The 20,034-nt window shown below is 40.0% G+C and overlaps 1 protein-coding gene across 1 annotated transcript in view; it reads right to left on the bottom strand.

Annotated features, from left to right (window-relative positions):
• The window catches only part of CROT (carnitine O-octanoyltransferase), a 25,444-nt gene that overhangs the window by 4,533 nt on the left and 877 nt on the right, over nt 1–20,034 (bottom strand). Inside the window, exons 2-15 of the mRNA XM_014952963.1 lie at nt 19,449–19,572; nt 14,267–14,391; nt 13,212–13,393; nt 12,903–13,027; nt 9,985–10,093; nt 8,788–8,881; nt 6,294–6,419; nt 5,770–5,871; nt 5,089–5,172; nt 4,883–4,990; nt 4,490–4,620; nt 3,002–3,125; nt 883–961; nt 27–120 (exon numbers count right to left, since the gene is read on the bottom strand). Coding sequence (XP_014808449.1) covers nt 27–120; nt 883–961; nt 3,002–3,125; nt 4,490–4,620; nt 4,883–4,990; nt 5,089–5,172; nt 5,770–5,871; nt 6,294–6,419; nt 8,788–8,881; nt 9,985–10,093; nt 12,903–13,027; nt 13,212–13,393; nt 14,267–14,391; nt 19,449–19,563 — 1,598 coding nt within the window. The 5' untranslated portion in view covers nt 19,564–19,572. The remainder of the gene's footprint in view (nt 1–26; nt 121–882; nt 962–3,001; nt 3,126–4,489; nt 4,621–4,882; nt 4,991–5,088; nt 5,173–5,769; nt 5,872–6,293; nt 6,420–8,787; nt 8,882–9,984; nt 10,094–12,902; nt 13,028–13,211; nt 13,394–14,266; nt 14,392–19,448; nt 19,573–20,034) is intronic.

Here is a 20,034-nt window from a genome sequence, read left to right as displayed (position 1 = left end):
CCCCCCAGGACAAGAATACAAAATACCTGGCTGTAAAGGCATTATCCATGTAAAGCTCTGGCACTGGCAGTCCTTGCTCCTGGGCTATGAGTAGGAGACCCAAAAGATGACGATCAAATCCTGTCAAGTAAATGCGAATACTGCATCATCAACAGCAGCATTTCCTGTTTTTCTGCTTCTTCTGGTCTGGATAGCTGGAAGCTCTAATAGCAGCAGCAGGACAGATAAGTGACAGTCTACTAAAAAACAAGATTCATATTGTAGCATACAAAAACATTTCCCAAATGTTTGATCTAAGAGTCCTTCATCACTTTCATCTTGCAACAGTGAGTCCAAATGCAAAGGAACTAAGTAATATAAACCCAGCACAACTCCTGCAGAAAACAAAAACCAAGAAAACTTTAATTTCAGCCATGGAGAAGTTCCACAATTATGTGAACGAGGTGAATAGGCCTTCAGAGCCACAACTGCCTCTCTCCACCCTACCTGGTGAGTTATGAAGGTTCATCAGGTGATTATTTCCCAGCTATCACTCACAGATTAGTTTACCATGCTAACACAGATGGGTTAGAATTTCACCCAAACCTCTCCTCTGCCTTAAAAGACTGCATTTCCCACTTTCCAGCCAAGCATGTATTCTGAAATAATGTTTAGCTGAGCAGAAAAAGGGAATGAATACTCAAGGTGTCTTTGGGGCACAAGGAAGGGTGCAAGAACTAGGTTTTAGTTCTTCTCCCCAAAATTAAAGCATAAAATGTTAAGGGGTAGTTTTTACTCAAACTGAAAACAAGGAGACAAAGAAAACGTACTAGCAAACAGCAAGATGTCCTTTTTACCCACAATAAAACAAACAAACAAAAAAAACTTTCAATTCCAGAGTACCTCTTCCATTCTCACATTCTTTCCTCATTTTATTATGCTTTGCAAATGCCTCATTCATCAGCTGTAGTCGTTCGTAATTCTGTGTGAAGTAAGGGAGACAGGATTAAAAAAAAAAAAAAAAGAAAAAAGACTAAACAATCCAAATGAGTACCACATCAGAAATCACAGATCAGCAAGTTTTTCCCTTTCACAGTTTCTAGCCATGTTAGATAGAAGTAATGGAGGAACCTGAAACCTCAAACTCTTTCTTCCAGATCCAAAGTCCCTTTTCAGCAGAACTTGCTCCTTTGTTTCCTGTATCTGTTCTCTTACTTGGATCACGTTTACACTGAACAGTACTCTAAACCTCATGCTCCTTCCCAAAAAAGCAGTAACAATGGAAAGTAGGCACTGTGAAACAGAGTAATCAAAACCAAAAACTTCCCCCAGTATCACTTTAGACACACAGTGCCTTTTAGCCAGTGCAGTTGAATTTACATCATCACCATGCCCTGAACTGGTCAGGCAGTTCGACTAGATAATCACTGCAGGTCCCTTCCAACTGAAATAGTCTATTCTATTATTTTTCATTAAAAATTTTTTTTTTAAATCTGTGAAGCAAAACCAGAAAATAAACCAAAAAAAAGACCCTTATTAAAATATACACAGATGCCAACTGCATTCCCAAATTTTCTCTGCTGATTGAAATACTACTTCTATGACATTATGTTTTTTCAATTTTATATTGAAACTTGCATACTAAAATCAGAGAGACCAGAACAGAAACACATGTTTTGGTAAAGGAAGCCTAGAGAAATATCTCTAGATAGAAGCAAGATCTTGCTTCTAAGATCTTAGATCTTACTAGTTCTTTAACTACTTAAGCAGCACCTTTTATCCTTTTTATTCATTGCACGAGAGGCTGCAGCAGAGAATGTGAAACAAGGACAGTAGCCACTCAATTTGGATAAAAATCAAGTTACTAAGCATACAGGGGGTAAAAGAATAGTTGAGACAAAAGGATTTTTTCCTAAGTATCTAACTGTACCTATTTTCTAGTACCTTAAAAGTAGACTTTTAAGCAGACTTTTAATTTCTATACTATTGAACAGATTCAATGCTTTTTTTAAGCCCCAAGAGTTCATAATAAAAAACACATCAACAGGAAGATATTTGGAGATGCTATTTAAAATTACAAAAAGAAAAAGGCTACAGTTAGTGTTAGAAGTAACAAACCTCTATGTGTACTACCTATAGAAGCCTGCTAGAAGATGACTGAAAAGCAGTGAAATAACGGGAATCTATATTTGCAGTAGGAAAGCAGATTTGAATAATGGCCAGAAAACTGAGTTTTAAAGCTGCAGCACTTGCCAAAAGAAGCCAGTGAAGACCAGGAGAATATGCTCTTGAAGATTATCAAGCACATATACTTCCTGATAGCCATATTCTTGTATGTTTCTTAGATGCATTAACAATATAGAACCTTTGAACTTCCTAAAGATAAGTAGCCCTTTGTCTCAAAAACCTTCTTGCTTCATTTCTCAGGCTCTGAGAAATGTGCAGTGAGGAGACAGAACGAGCTTTGGTACAGCTATCACTCTCTCACTTGGCAAGAAAGGCATGAAATGCTCTGCCAGCCAAGCACCAGAGGGTAGTTGCTGGGAAAAGAAAAGATCACAGGTTCAGCTATTCAGAGACAAACTCTGGAATCCATCCCTGCTGCCACTAGGGCACAAACAGATTTCAATCTTGCTCTTAGATTCAGCCATTAGATTAACGTTTCCTGATTTTACTTTAAAATTAGAACAACAGAACCACTCCACAGCAGAATACATTGGTTTCAACCCAGTTACTTTTTGAGGTGCAGAAAAAAAAAAAAATCAGCATGAATGTAACTCAGCACAATTACATTCTAGATACCAAAAGGTAAATAGGATAGAAAAGCAAACAAGCCCACACACAACAGCTCACCTCAGTCACAATGACCAGAGCCAGACTTCAAGGAACACAACATTTGAAATCTGTCTCACTGGAAACAGGCCAATTCCCATTAATGACACAACAGAAAAAATGAGTTTTAAGCAGTTCAAATGACAGGCCTTCTAAACACGTTATGATTAAAGTAGATTTCACTATTTACACTGGCAGAAGGATCCAACATGGACTTGCACCACTCCACTGCTTCCATAGTACAGGATCTTACGGTCTCTGTGCGCCCATGATAGAAACGCCTGGTCATGGCCGTTTCGTAACAGCAGCCCGGGCTAAGAAGAAAAGTTATGGAAGAGCATCTCATTAACTTAAAACTATATGCTGTCCCAAGGAATAAAAAAAAGTCCTGCCAAGTATCTTATACATCTAGCTCAGAAGTGCTAGTAAGCCACTAATTTTCTTTAAATTTTGTGTCCGAAGAAGAGCCACAAAGGAACTCTACAAGCCTTCCCGCAAAATTCGACTGAAAAAGCACCAGTGCTATAATCATGCCTTGGAAAGACCGGGTTGTCATGGCTATTTTCTGCAGACTACAGATCTATCTCCAGTATAATTAAGCTGAAAATATGCAAGCTTTGGTTTCACTGTATATTTCCATTAAAAAAACCAACAAAATATCTACACCATCCAAAGCCTCAAAAATTAAGAGACACACTTGAAATAAGCACTGTGTACCAATGCATTTATAATGGAAAGCCTCAAATCTTTCTCTGTTGCATACTGACACCCATCCAGCTTGTACCTGGAGCATCCACAGCCCTGTGACAGTCTACCATCTAATATGCAATTCACATGAAACATATCTGTGTGTTTAGAACAGACTTAACAGGCTCTTTTAGTCAATTAATTTATTCCTAGTGTTCAGCAAACTGAGATCCAACAACCTTTCTTATGATGAGACAGGCATCTCCACTGACTAAGCATCATGCTCATACGACAAAACCCTCCTTTTTCTGAAGCAAGAAATACTCTCCAGGTTAGTAATGACTTATACAAGCCATGATCAGTGGTAGCTAGCAAACAGAAATTTGGAAACACCAATACCAGGAAGAACGCTGCCTTTTACCAATAATAAAAATAAAATGACACATCCAAAAATGCAGAGTCAAGCATTTGGAGGGTCACTATCTATATCTCTGTTATTCTGCCCAAACCTTCACATCTAATGTTGCTAAAGACAGTGAGACACTGAGGTTTGAGAGGCTTTTTATGGGCTTGAAAGACTATTTTACTGATGGCTGCTGCTTGCTATGGATAAAGCTTCTCTCTCTGAGCAACTATTCAACACTAAAGAAACATGCATTTGGTGTTTGCCCAAATATTTACTTTGTATAGCCCAAATTCACATTTTCATGGTTTGTCTTCTGCCCTCCATTCCGCAGTACACACATGATCCCTGTGGGCACAATTCTCCTGAAACCAGGAGCACAAGCCCCACAGAGTTCAATGGCACAAAATAAAGCCCCGTGCAATTGTTAATATAAAAAAAAAAAAACCACCTTACTGCTTCATTTTTTTAACACCATGGCAAATCACACACTGGTATTGCAAAGCCACGGTATTGTGCCTCCAGATCCACCCCTTTACTCAAGAAACTCGTTTGTTATTCCTAATCTAGGTAATGAGATTTTCTTACCGTCCGTGGCATTTGTAATAAGCCAGCTGAAGGGCAAGCTGCACAAATGTATCAGGATGAAGTTTCTTCTTTCTAATCAATGCTTTGCCGAAGGATGTGAAGGCATAATGGACCAGCTGCAAGTCAGATACCTGTCAAACCACAGGAGGAAAAAAACCAAGAGTCAAAAAACTGCAAATATCACAACTTGGCTAATTTCAAATAAAACACATTCAACATAAACCAACAATGTAACAAATTAAACCATGGTATTAAGTCCCCTGATACAGAAATTCAAAATAACACACATCCCTGTTCTCCAGCATGGAGAAAGACCAGCTAAAAATATGCAAATAGAATGGGGGCGGGGGAGAGGGGGAAGTGACAACAAAGAGAAACAGAAAGAAATTCCACCTTTTTGTAATACAATTCTTTGGCACGTCCAATTTCACTTATAATTTTTTGATCCACTGTGAATACAAGTTCCTCTGGCCACGGAATATCCCTCACTTTATCCGATCCCTAGGAGGATGTGGACAGAAAGAAAGAGAGAAAACAGAAAATGTTATCCATAAGAAAAGACACTAACTAATACATTTGAAAGTTTAAAGGATAGATACCTTCCATTTTCCCTCATTTTCAATAATCTTCTTCTCAGCATAAGCCAACATGGTAATTAAAGCCATGGCATCAAAAGGAGCATGCTAGAATCATAAGACAAGATATCACATTATTTGTATAACTGCAAGACAATCAAATTGCTTTCTTTCCTACCCCACACTTTTTCCTGAAGACCAACAGCTTTACTGCACAGTGTTGGACTTGTTTTTCTAGTTCCATGATACATAAGAGTCCACCCACTGTTTTGAATGCTCTGAAGCCAGATAGGGAGGCACAATATACCACTGCTGTGGAAAAGCAGATTTCAGGCAAGACATAGGCCCTTCTGGCCATTCAATAAATCCGAGTTTAAAAGACACAGCTGATCAAATAGCTACATAATACAAAAAGTTAATTTTAAGCCTTCTTGTGCAATGTATTTTTTGTCTTTGGAACTCTGTCATTAAATGATTTTAGAAATAAGATTAAGATTTCAGATCTCATGTTCTTAAATCAAGTATGGTGTAATATCAAACACTGTGAAAGCAAACTGCTGTTGGAAACCTGCCAGACAAGGTGCCTGGTAAACAAGGCTACACTGAAGGGGAACATATTAAACATTTAAAGTAATACTCTGAAAGGAAAAACTTAGTAAATAAATTCTTGAAACGTTTATAATGGGGAAAAAAATTTCAACTTACGTCACAGAACGCGCTACAGACTCCGTTGGTAAAGAAGATGCTGTTGTAGGATTTATCTCCCCAGCGCACAGTCGGATTACCTATCAGCCCCAGCCTTGTAACCTAAAGCAAAAGTTACACAATGTGAGTTCCAAAAAACACCGAGTACGCTGCCAGCCTCTGCGAGCCACATCTAGACAGTGAGACCTCCCCGAGAGGTCCACTTTCATACAGCTGAAGATGAAACATGATTATAAGCCTAAGTTTTTAAAGAGTGGTAAATTGGATTACTATATTTTTGAGGACCCTGAAGGACAGAGGGGCTAAAAGATTACAAAAGTAGATACCAGCCATTCCGACTTCCAATGACCTAACAATTCCAACTATTTAAGTATGCCTATGGATCAACAAGAAGCACTATCTGCGTATTTATCTGCTTCATTTTCATTGCTCTGAGACAGCAAGGAGCGCTACTTCTGCATACCTGCAGCAGAAATTTTTATATAAAGAAAACCAGATATGAATTATCAAAAATGCTTAGCTACCTCGGAGTAGTCCTCAGGAGTTGCATGGGGACTAGAATCATCAAGGCAGACCACAAACAAACTTCTCTGAATTTTTTCCAGATGAGTCAAGTTCTTTGGATCAAGATCAATCAAGTATTCACGTAACTAGAAAGCATAAAAAGACAAAACTAAGTGAAATGACATATTTCCAGTGATCACACCACTTTTTTCAGGAAATCAGCTGTTGAAGTATCCCCACCTCTGCCCATCTTGTCCTTTCATTGCTTGTTAAGGCTGCCAGTCCTGGTCCATCTGGTTCACTATGGCATCTTTTCTGTATATAAGTAAGTTGCCTTTAAGAAGATTTCAAAAACTGAAGTTAACAAAGAACATATGGAGAGAAGATAAAAGTCAGCCTTTTAATCTCTCTCTCTTTTGCCAAGCTGGAATTTTGGTTCCTCATTCACAAGCTATTTCAGGAAGCATGAATCAGCTCCCTCAGACGCTAAGAGCAACTGAAGACCTGCTCTATTTTCACTTAACTAGTGGTTAATTCAGATTGCAGCTACATGTACAAATTTACATGTAAACAACCACGATCCTGAAGTGTTATTGTGCATTTAATTTACAACTACATTTAAGACTTCGACAGTGCAGATCAAGCTTCCCCGAGCTGCAGACATATACAATACTGCAGCTTTTATAGCAACTAATCAGATATAAAACTTCCACTCAAGATAAACCATGAAATTTAAAGCTGAACAGCAGCTACACTACATCCTAAACGTAGAGACTGAACTACACAAGAATACTTCTCTTCCTACCTTTTCCTTGCATTTCCCTTTTCAAGGGCTATTAACAGAGCACTAATTTTTAGTTTGCAAATTCAATTTTTCACATACTGTTCTAGCTGCTAAAGAAATGCCACAAGTTACAGGCATTTAATCTGGCTTGTACTTTGCTCTGGCACTCTTGCACATTAAACTTCTCTACTGATCTTTACACAGTCGTCAAAAGTATAAGACATCCATACCTGTATTTCAGGCATTCATTTCTTTGTTACTTGTGTGATCTAACAGGCACAACTACAGAAATTAGAGATACGTATGTTGAAGTATCATAGGTATTAAAGAACCAGATTTTCAAAAAAAGTGATTTTTTAGCTTCCCTAGCTAGACTTTGTCTTGCCTAATGAACTTCCTACTGAAACATCTTCATTCAACCCTTTCCTGTAATGTTCTGTGGGTGTATTCCAACAATACGTGATCATCACGCTTCATGGCAAGATGTCATCCACTAAAAAAGAATACACTCAAACCTGAACCCTCAACTGGAAGATAAGCTGTAGCCTCTCTAACACCTCATTCTTTGGGGTGAAGGGGACAGAAAAAGACAGGCTCTCTTTGGTATCTAGCTTAAATAGGACAGCTCATTTGAAACAAGGTAGTTTGAAAACCTGAAAATCTCTGGAGGAGTCACCATGTTGCCTTCATGTATAGCATCAAACGCAAACACTCGACCTCGACACAGGACTATTAAGTGAGATGGGCATTCACCTTCGGTCTCTGAAATGAAACAAAAAGCCAAAACATGAAAATCCAACCACAGGGATAAAGTGAGTGACAGATACAGAACAAAAAGCCAAAACATGAAAATCCAACCATAGGGATGAAGTGAGTGACAGACAAAAAAAACACTCAGCAAATCCTGCAGACCCATTTTCTGTTCAAAAGGAGGCTGACTTCATACAGAAATTAGAAAAGAAAGAATAACTTTTGAAATCCAACTGCATGATCTTATTGCAAATTTGAAAACATTTTTACAACTGTCAGAGAAAATACAAAGAAGTATTAACTTTCATTGTTATTAACTACTTCAAGTCATTGTCACTACCTAGATAAATAACATTTGCTACTATCTTATAAGCAGGAAGACCCTCTGCCCAAAGGAGTACTTCTTGCTGAAAACTGATCTAGCGACATTTCTCTCTTGAATGAGTTTTGCTTGGTTTTGTTTTTTTAAAGGGATGAATATAATGCAGCAAACCTGCTGCTAAGACAGATGATTGAGTCCTTCAGTTGTCAGAGTGTTTATGCAACCAGCTTCGGTTATGCAGCTCAGGATCCAAGATCAACTACCATGTCAATCAAACCTGATCTGTCATCTGCAAATCTGTAAAAAGGGCGCAGTGACATACCAATTTGGCAACTATAAAGAAAAACAGATGGTACTGGCCCACCCTAGGCCAGGTACACTTGCATAGCATTGCCTTACTGAATCGATCTACCTAGAAATAAGAGTAAATAAAGTTGGAAAATATTCTGATAAAAATCAGACGTTGAAATCCCAAGAAACGTGGCCACTGTGTTACATCTCTTCCAGTCCAGTACTCCACTGAGTCAAGTTCTTTGGATCAAGATCAATCAAGTATTCACGTAACTAGAAAGCATAAAAAGACAAAACTAAGTGAAATGACATATTTCCAGTGATCACACCACTTTTTTCAGGAAATCAGCTGTTGAAGTATCCCCACCTCTGCCCATCTTGTCCTTTCATTGCTTGTTAAGGCTGCCAGTCCTGGTCCATCTGGTTCACTATGGCATCTTTTCTGTATATAAGTAAGTTGCCTTTAAGAAGATTTCAAAAACTGAAGTTAACAAAGAACATATGGAGAGAAGATAAAAGTCAGCCTTTTAATCTCTCTCTCTTTTGCCAAGCTGGAATTTTGGTTCCTCATTCACAAGCTATTTCAGGAAGCATGAATCAGCTCCCTCAGACGCTAAGAGCAACTGAAGACCTGCTCTATTTTCACTTAACTAGTGGTTAATTCAGATTGCAGCTACATGTACAAATTTACATGTAAACAACCACGATCCTGAAGTGTTATTGTGCATTTAATTTACAACTACATTTAAGACTTCGACAGTGCAGATCAAGCTTCCCCGAGCTGCAGACATATACAATACTGCAGCTTTTATAGCAACTAATCAGATATAAAACTTCCACTCAAGATAAACCATGAAATTTAAAGCTGAACAGCAGCTACACTACATCCTAAACGTAGAGACTGAAGTACACAAGAATACTTCTCTTCCTACCTTTTCCTTGCATTTCCCTTTTCAAGGGCTATTAACAGAGCACTAATTTTTAGTTTGCAAATTCAATTTTTCACATACTGTTCTAGCTGCTAAAGAAATGCCACAAGTTACAGGCATTTAATCTGGCTTGTACTTTGCTCTGGCACTCTTGCACATTAAACTTCTCTACTGATCTTTACACAGTCGTCAAAAGTATAAGACATCCATACCTGTATTTCAGGCATTCATTTCTTTGTTACTTGTGTGATCTAACAGGCACAACTACAGAAATTAGAAATACGTATGTTGAAGTATCATAGGTATTAAAGAACCAGATTTTCAAAAAAAGTGATTTTTTAGCTTCCCTAGCTAGACTTTGTCTTGCCTAATGAACTTCCTACTGAAACATCTTCATTCAACCCTTTCCTGTAATGTTCTGTGGGTGTATTCCAACAATACGTGATCATCACGCTTCATGGCAAGATGTCATCCACTAAAAAAGAATACACTCAAACCTGAACCCTCAACTGGAAGATAAGCTGTAGCCTCTCTAACACCTCATTCTTTGGGGTGAAGGGGACAGAAAAAGACAGGCTCTCTTTGGTATCTAGCTTAAATAGGACAGCTCATTTGAAACAAGGTAGTTTGAAAACCTGAAAATCTCTGGAGGAGTCACCATGTTGCCTTCATGTATAGCATCAAACGCAAACACTCGACCTCGACACAGGACTATTAAGTGAGATGGGCATTCACCTTCGGTCTCTGAAATGAAACAAAAAGCCAAAACATGAAAATCCAACCACAGGGATAAAGTGAGTGACAGATACAGAAAAAACACTCAGCAAATCCTGCAGACCCATTTTCTGTTCAAAAGGAGGCTGACTTCATACAGAAAACAAAAAGCCAAAACATGAAAATCCAACCACAGGGATAAAGTGAGTGACAGATACAGAAAAAACACTCAGCAAATCCTGCAGACCCATTTTCTGTTCAAAAGGAGGCTGACTTCATACAGAAATTAGAAAAGAAAGAATAACTTTTGAAATCCAACTGCATGATCTTATTGCAAATTTGAAAACATTTTTACAACTGTCAGAGAAAATACAAAGAAGTATTAACTTTCATTGTTATTAACTACTTCAAGTCATTGTCACTACCTAGATAAATAACATTTGCTACTATCTTATAAGCAGGAAGACCCTCTGCCCAAAGGAGTACTTCTTGCTGAAAACTGATCTAGCGACATTTCTCTCTTGAATGAGTTTTGCTTGGTTTTGTTTTTTTAAAGGGATGAATATAATGCAGCAAACCTGCTGCTAAGACAGATGATTGAGTCCTTCAGTTGTCAGAGTGTTTATGCAACCAGCTTCGGTTATGCAGCTCAGGATCCAAGATCAACTACCATGTCAATCAAACCTGATCTGTCATCTGCAAATCTGTAAAAAGGGCGCAGTGACATACCAATTTGGCAACTATAAAGAAAAACAGATGGTACTGGCCCACCCTAGGCCAGGTACACTTGCATAGCATTGCCTTACTGAATCGATCTACCTAGAAATAAGAGTAAATAAAGTTGGAAAATATTCTGATAAAAATCAGACGTTGAAATCCCAAGAAACGTGGCCACTGTGTTACATCTCTTCCAGTCCAGTACTCCACCCTGAGAAAAAGAAGAAATGTATGCTACTCTGTCCGCAAGGTACTCCACCCTGAGAAAAAGAAGAAATGTATGCTACTTTGCCCGCAAGTATTTAACTGAGTTGGTATCCACAGAATACTTAAATTTTAACTATAAGCCTTTTACATCTATCTTTATGGTCCTACTTTCTAAATTAAGTAATGTAATTCAATATATACCTGATTAAAGACATTCTAGAGTGGGGAATGTGTCATTTCCTGTAAGCCTCACATTCATAGATCACAAACTTAATTTCTAACATAAGAGAAAACAGAAGGGATGACATCAAACTCAGCTACTTTAGGCAGCATCCTCCTAACCCGTAGCTATCTAAAGCAAGGGGTAGAATTAAGTTTGGAAGTTAAAATACCTAAGATTAAGTGTCTGAGATCTCATTACAGTTGGTAGAGATCTACCCAATACACTTAATGACATCTCATGAACTCTTCACCTGTTCTCATTAAGGTGCAGTCTGAATGAATAGCTCTCCAGGTTCCACTCATCAGGTTTCCTTAGCTTTTAGTGTTGTCTTTGACTCCAAGTTGACACTACCTGCCAGATTTTAGCTGCCCTAGTCTGCAATCTGAATACTACTTTCAAGTGTCTAAATCATGTCAGCTCCCTCTATAACCAAAGGAGAAAAACAAATCCCTCTCCGAATGGCAATTCCTTCTGCCTATCTTAGGCACCTGGATATTTTGTCAGCCCAAATCCTTCTCTGGAGGTATTCATATTGCTCCATGAATCACAGAGAACCAAGACAACTGACTGGACTAAATATTTCATCTGGAGGCAGAATATCTACATGGAAATGGATATTACCTGCTGTTATGACATGAAAAATGATATAAGCAAGATTGTTTAATAAAGTTCTTAAAATATTGTAAGGCAGAAAAGAGACATGAGCGACATAAATTGCATATCCATATGGTAATAGCTTTGTTTACTCTGTGTGATCAAACAGAACATTGAATTTCCACCATTTGAATGTTTCTTCTATGTTTTGCTATTAAAACTGACTCTTCCACTGTAATGCTAAGATAAAACCCTTGAAACTTGCCTTCAACTTTGCATTTTCTTGTCATATCCCATGGTTTGGAGATTTCCTTATATATTTTCTATGGAGCAAGGCAATACCTCCTCCTCAAATTCCTGAGTCTTACAGCAATTCACATCTCCCATGACTACGTAGAGTGACACTGCTGAACAACTCTGGACACATCAGAATGTGTGTGGCAGGGGTGTTAATGATTTCACTTCGTTGATTACTACTGCTACAGTATTATTAAGTAGAGGATGAATAAGAACATCACATTTTTACCCTAGCTCTTTATCCTGCACCCTAGAAAACTGCTGGGAGTTAAAGAAAATGGAATGGCTTCAAGAAGGACGATGGAATACTTTCAAGATTGAAAACAGAAGCAGCTGACCAAGCCAAGAAACAGCACAATGATAGAAAATAAGAATTGTCCCAACAGAATATATGGGAGGACACTCGAGAAACGCATTCTGTGGAAAAAGAAGCAATTAGTAATGATGCTGAACATGATGAGTCCATGTAACACACGGATTTTGTCTTTTTTCAATTCTTAACGCATCTTATAGGCATCAGGCTGGTAACATACAGTTTGAAGCAGCGCCTTCTTTTAACCTTAGAAAGGACTAAATATTGGACCAAAAAGAGCATTTGTAAATTAGATGTCTTCTTTGCCTCATTACGTAAGCACTCAACAACCACTACCTGATTTAGTTTTCGAGGGAGCAAGCACTCAACAACCACTACCTGATTTAGTTTTTGAAGGAGCAAGTGTATTTATAGTTAAAATGACCCTCCATTAGCCCATTAGTACAAAATCATTTCCATGTGTTAAACCAAAATTTGCATTTGCTTACCGGTTTTAAAATAACTGGCAATCGAGTCTCTGGTAACTCCAGGAATTTTGCAAGTGCAGAAGAGCCCTCGAAATTGGTTCATGTCCAGAACAGCATCCCTAGATCTCTCTATAGCCACCTTCTCTCTGCAGTATACCAACACACCAAAATTAAACAAGAGAAATTATAATCACGCATGTGAATCAAGGTAAGACAAACCCATCTTCTACTGCAAAGAATGTACGCCAACGAACATAAACATATCTTTGTAACCAAAGTACACAAAGACAATTAATATTTAGAATCAATTAATTTTTCTCAAAGTCTTACGCTCGTAATAGGTCCCAGAATTTCAGGGTGTGCCATATATTTATAGATGCTCTTTCTATCTGAGTGCCCTCTTTTGGTGGCCAGCAGTGTTCAATAAAGGGCCCGGGGCCTCCCATATTACTGTGTATCTGCGTTGATATGCGAAGGTCAAGATAAGCCACGTTCAGCCACCAGTCCTCCAGCTGGAAATGAAAAATGTTTAGAATCAGAATTAAGTTTAGTCATTAATTCTTTACTAATCACCTGATTGTTCAACTGCCTGCTTTTTATACTACTTTTTTTTTTTAAAAAAATATTTGGAGTAGTATTTCCTATATAACAGAAAGCAGGACAGTGGTCAAAACTAACTGCTGAGCCTAACAACACATCTAGCTCCTCCATTTTCAAGCCTGAAATAAAATTCAGTACTGCTTAAGACTATTAAACTGTAAACTATGATGAAGATTTCTTCCCCAATATTCATCACCTTAAACTGTTGCAGGTATCACCTGTGGCTGCTGCAAACATCAGACAGTTTAATCCATAAAGAATGGAAGGAAAGAAAATCTGTGTGAGAGAGGATCTGTGTCCTGTTAAGGTTTACAAAGTTCTCATTAATTGCACTTGGTAACAACCCAAATTGGGAAGGGTAGGAGTGGAGAGGGGTGTTGTCAGGGTGGAGAGAGGGGGAATGGAGGTGACAGAAGAAGGAGTTCTCATTAATTGCACTTGGTAACAACCCCCTTGTATCCCTTTCTCTGTTGAAAGGCAACTTTAAAATACTACCACATAGCTTTAGGGGGAATGGAGGTGACAGAAGAAGGGGCTGACAGAAAAAGCATTCAAAAGCTCGCTAATAAATTAACATTTCAGTTAGTGAACTCCCCTAGCCATCGAACTTTGAAAAAAACAAATCACATGTATAAAGGGAATGTCTTCATAGCCATAAGCCAAGTGGCAGATACAAGAATGATCCTAAGATTACAAAAAAAACCTAAATGATTCTTTAAATCGTATTCTGAACAACCAACTTTCCATAAGTTGAATTATGATTTCTTACATGTCTAAATACATACCCAATTCCTCCTTGTCTTAGCTCTTTCCAGTAATTTCTGATGCAACTCCTTCCCAATCCCATTTTCAAATTTTTTAACTATACCTTCAGTTCTTCTATATTCTTCTTCATTCAAAAATGGCTTCACTGTAAAAAGGAAATGTTTTTATTTTAAGGACAACTGCATACAGAGATTTATTCCAAGATTCAGATATCTACATACAAGGGAGTGGATGAAAATTTAGGTTTTTTTCCAAAACAAATATTTGAAAGGAAAATACCTTTTTGAAAATCTGTAAAGAAATGACAGTGTGTTCTAACAAAACATAAAGATAGACTTTTAAATAAATACAGATGTTGGCAGATGAAAGCAATTGCTGAAAAGCTGAAATACCAAACAGATAACTAAATCCAATGTATTTAAAACTGTAGCTGGAATACTATGGAGTTCTGCAACTCCATCAGCTGCCACACAATTCACGGAGTCATTAATTTTACAGGAACTTTGTAAATCAATGCACTGAGTCATAAATGTCTGCCAGCCTACTGCACCAGCCTTTCTTTCCAGAAGTCCATTCACGGCCTACAAGCACCTTGCTAATCAATACTCATTCACTGTCCCCACGTTATGTCTACCTTTGAATGAAACTGATGGCAGCTATTACTACCTAATTTGCATATTCTAAAAAACTTCTGGATTTCTCTCAGATTGTGTGCCATGCAGGCCAAAGTTCTCCGTAAACATCTGCAAAACTAGCCATTATTTTAATCTAAACCCCCCCGTAAGCCTTTTAATTATGAAATCTATGGTCAGTTACAGGTAGTGCTGTGAGCTCCCACACAGGCACATCTCGCTGTCTTCTTACACTCACTCTGCACAGAACACGTCTTGTCTACCTTGCTAGTGCTAATCCCATCATCTAATTACAGCTCTTAACAAACAAGTAAGGATACTTGTTTAATTTTAGTAATCGTTTACCTGTGTCACCTCTAATCTAGCTTTTGCGAGTAACAACAGAGTTTCAGCTGGGCAAGGTCTCAAACAATTGCCTAGCCTTGTAGGATTAAAATCTTACTTCTTCACAACCGTGTCTTGCTACAATTATGACTGCTTGCCTGCAACAACTATCTTTTTCTTCACAGATCTAGAGATCTTCTAGTCCAATACCTCATCTCAGCAGGGTCAGCTAGAGCGGGCTGCTCAGGACTGTGCTGGGTTTTAAATATCTCCAAGCACAGAGACTCAGCAACATCCCTGGTAGTGATCTGTTCCAGTGCTTAACCACCCTCACAATAAAAAAAAAGTTTTCTTACATATAAAAGGAATTTCTTGTATTTCAATTTGTGCTCATCACCTCTTGTTCTACCACTGGATACCACCGCGATGCCTGGGTCCATTGCCTTTACTCCTCTCCACCAAGTAGTTACACACCTTGCAAGGATCCCTTTTCTTCCCCAGGCTGAGCAGTCCCAGCTCTCTCGGTCTCTTCTCATGTGTCAGACAACCCATGCCCTTTATCACCCTCACGGCCCTTCGCTGGCCTCACTCCAGTATGTCCATGTCTTGTTTGTGCTGGGGAGCCCAGGAATAGACACAGCACTCCAGATGTGGCCTCCCCAGTGCCGAACAGAGAGGAAGGATCACCTCTACCTGCAGGCAATGCTCCCTCCAATGCAGCCCCAAAGGCTGCTGGCATGTTGCTGGCTCATTTTCAACTTCACATCCACCAGGACCCCATGGGCTTTTCTGCAAAGCTGCTGCTTTCCAGCCAGTCAGCCACAGCTTACGCTGGTGCAGTCTGCAAAGCTGCTTTCCAGCCAGTTGGCCACAGCTCACACTGGTGCGGAGGAAGGATCACCTCTACCTGCAGGCAATGCTCCCTCCAATGCAGCCCCAAAGGCTGCTGGCATGTTGCTGGCTCATTTTCAACTTCACATCCACCAGGACCCCATGGGCTTTTCTGCAAAGCTGCTGCTTTCCAGCCAGTCAGCCACAGCTTACGCTGGTGCGGGGAGTTATTCCTCCCTGGGTGCGTGACTTGGCATTTCTCTTTGTTTGCTGAACTTCATGAGTTCAGCTCCCATCAGCCTGTTCCTCCAACCTGTCAAGCTCCCCCTGATGACAGTACAACCATCCAGAACATCAACCCTCCTCCCAGCTTTGTATCACTTGCAAACTCAGAGCGCGCTCTGTCTCATCATCCAAGTCATTAATGAAGATGTTAAACCATACTGGACCCCTGGGATACACCATCAGACACAGGCCTACACCTGGAGTATGAATCTCATCACAAACCTTTGAGCCCAGCAGCTGAGACAGTTTTCAGTCCACCTGACTCTCCACTGCCTACCACCACCTAGTCCATCCTTCATCAGTCTGTCTATGAGGAAGCTTATTAAAAAAAAAAAAGCCTTGTTAAAGTCAACATAAACAATATCTAGATGCAACTTGAACTGCACCACCATCAGTTGTGAAAACAGACAAAAAAGAAATAGAGCCATCCACCTATTAGCAGTCTACAGTATTCACCCAGGAAACTGGGAGTGAAAGCTGCCCCAGACCGAGGGTAGTCCAATACTCTGGGTTTCACAGAGTGACCTTACTACCACACAGTACTGTAAAAGTGATTATCCTCTGTCACTCAAGTTACAAAGTCACTACAGAGCAATACGCACACACACAAGAAAGAAAATAAGCAAAATTACTGGTCCCTGTTCGAGGGGTGACCAGGATTGGTCGGGGACTGGAGCACATGATGATTAGATGAGGCTGAGAATTGAGTTGGTTTAGCAAAAGAGAATACCTTGCTGTGCTCTATAACTGAATGAAAAGGCACAGCGAACATCAAGCACAGTTCCTCTCAGAGATACACAAGAATAGTACGAGAAAATGGACTCAGGTTGGAACACAGGAAATTTCTGACAAGGAAAATGTGAGAGTTGGGGGTTTTTTTGATCATTGCTGGTTTGTTTTTTGTTCCCCCTCCCGCAATCATGAGGGTGATCAAACACTCAAACAGGTTGCCCAGAGAGGCTGTGGAATCTCCATCCTTGCAGTTATACAAAACCCAGCTAAGCAAGCCTGAGCAACCTGCTATAGTTGGACCAGCTTTGAGCTGGTATCTGGTCTAGATGAACCCTTCCCAACCTATATGATTCCATGGTGACAGGGCCTCTTTCCATTTAAAAACTATTTGATCAGCTGTAGAACCTGCACTATGAGGAAGAAGCAGAACTCATCCCCTTTCTCAACTAGAGTTCAGTGAAACTTCTCTCTTGCCACTTTCTCCAGGCCCACAGATTTTGTCTTCCTTTCTGGACAGATCAGCTCCACCCAGCAACAAGAACTATCCCATGAAAGAAGTCTTAAGTTGCATAGTTAAGGAACCCTCTGGAAAACTGGAGCTTTGGGTTTTCATACTCTCAGGATGACTCCAAGCTTCTGAGCCTCAACATCTGGGGCAAGCTGAAGGGCTGAATAAATAACATGGCTACAGCCACCTTCTCCACTCAAGGCCTACCTTCAAAACAAGGTTAGTTACCCTGGAACCAGAGCAGGGGCAGCTGCTTTAAAGTCCAAAATAAGGCATCTTATGAGACACGCTTCCCCCAGATTTTCTAGTTGACTGGCTTTAAACAGGCAAGTGCTTCATTAACAGGTGTACTAACTAATGTTAAATGCCCGGGATCCTCCTCCAAGCAAAAAAAGACAGGAGTTTCCAAGAAATGATTCACAGCATGTATGAAGGGTCATTTGGAGCTTCTGAATCATTCTTCAGAAGCACCTCCCTTCCTTTCCTCACCTTCACAGACTAAACAAATGAAGAGCTTAAGCAACGAGAATCACCAGGCTAATGTCTAGAATTGTGCGCTGCACGTTCTGGCTTAAAGCGATTTAATCAAGGGAAGACTGCAGCAGAACAAAAAATACTGGACTAACTTTCCTCCAACCTCCAGTGAGACTAAAGGAGACCAACAATGATGATCAAAGTTATAGAATGACTTATGTACAAGGAACAGCAAGTAGGAATTAACTTTAGCATGAAAAAAAAAAGGGACATGTGATTAGGTATTTATGAAAACACAGATCGGAATCGGAAAACAAGAGCAAACAAATCCACTGTCAGATTTTATCACTTCATGACAGAGTTATTTATTAGCTTGGAAAGCCAGCTGCGTGTACAAAACAAAGTTCTAAAGGGCAATTCTGTTACTAAAGGTTCACTACCATTGCAGTACAACGTCAGGTAATCTGCACTACAACAGGAAGAAAACATTTTTTGACACACATGACATTTTTCCTCTAAAACCACCATTTACCGATCTGCATCAAAACATAATGATGTAAGGAACAACAAAGAAAACCTATTGCCACCTACTGGGCCCTTTCCACTACACTGAATTAAAGGGAACTCAAGAGTGAACTTAAGGATTTCTATTTTGGAAAAGGGAAATTTTGGTGTAATATGGTTCTGTAGAGGACAGAACTCCAGGTTGTACTCTGGGAGCTTTCCTGTATTACAGGTAAGATGGTAAGCAATAGTTCCAAAAAAAAAAAAAGCCTGATATGATAATAAAGAACTAATCAGTCATCTCTGCTTTATAAACAAAGCTAGACACTTGCACATTGACTGTTTTCAAAACTTTTATGTGATCATCTTTAGAGAGCAAGCATTTCACAATAAAAATTATCCAAAAAATACCCAGTACTGCCTCTTCTTACCACCATATAGTTAACAGTATTGGTGAGAAAGAAGAGCATTTAAGTATGAAAATGTCTGAAATAACGTTTGGGTTTTTTTACAAAGATCCTAGGCAAACATAGTAGTCATTAGGCAAAACAAAATTGTAGATGGAGAACTATTTTTCATTAGACCAACTGATATAGCTGAGAAACAAAACCAAAACCTTAGGGAGGAAAAAATCTCAAGCCAAAAAGTTAACCTTCCCACATGCCCAATTTCCTTCCATGCTGAAGAAAGGTAAATCCGGGTAAAAAGGTAGATTTTACTCAGGTTGCTCTGGGCACCTGATTTACTGTTTTGAACCTGAAAAAGACCTTTTGTGCTCTGAACTAGTCTCAGTCCCCCATCCCAATCACACCAGATGATACAAGCTGCCTACAAATCACACCACAAACATCTTCTGACTAGCCTGGTTATAACAGAAGACACCACGCTACTATTAAAATATTAACCCATTACCTGCATCAAGGTATTTACTTAAAGATTCCTCGAGAGAAGGTACGGGCAGGGGAGGCAGAGAATCCTGGTACTGAAACGTCCGCTCCTCAGAGGATTCAAGCACTTGCTTTTCCATGATGCAGATCTGTAGCATAACATTAACAGTGCGTTAACAAAGCCCAAGTTTGAGACAGACGATGTGCCTCCCCACGCCGTTTTCTTCTTCTCCCCAGCCACTTCCACGGCAGAAGACACCCATCAGGGCAGCGCCCGCGGACAAAGCCAGGACCGAGGGCTTCTCGTCGGAAACACGCAACGGGGGGGAACCCAGGCTCAGGGGCTGCTACTGCGCCTCCGGATGGGTCGCGATGAATAACCTAGAGCCCGGCTGCTTTTCTGTCCCGAGGAGCCGCCCGCCAGCCCCGGGGCACCCCTCAAATTGAGGCCGGAGAACCGGGAAAGGGGGGGGGAAACCAACCGCTCGCCCTGCCCGGCCCGGCTGGCGGCCGCCATCACGCACCTCTCCGCTCCCCGCACATCCTCACCCGGGCCCCCGCAGCCGCGGCAACGCCGACGGGGAGCCGCCCTGGCCCCGGTCGTTACCCCC

The sequence above is a fragment of the Calidris pugnax genome, unplaced genomic scaffold (assembly GCF_001431845.1).
Source record: "Calidris pugnax isolate Ruff unplaced genomic scaffold, ASM143184v1 scaffold181, whole genome shotgun sequence".
Lineage (NCBI taxonomy): Eukaryota > Metazoa > Chordata > Aves > Charadriiformes > Scolopacidae > Calidris > Calidris pugnax.
This window is presented reverse-complemented; position numbering and strand designations above follow the sequence as displayed.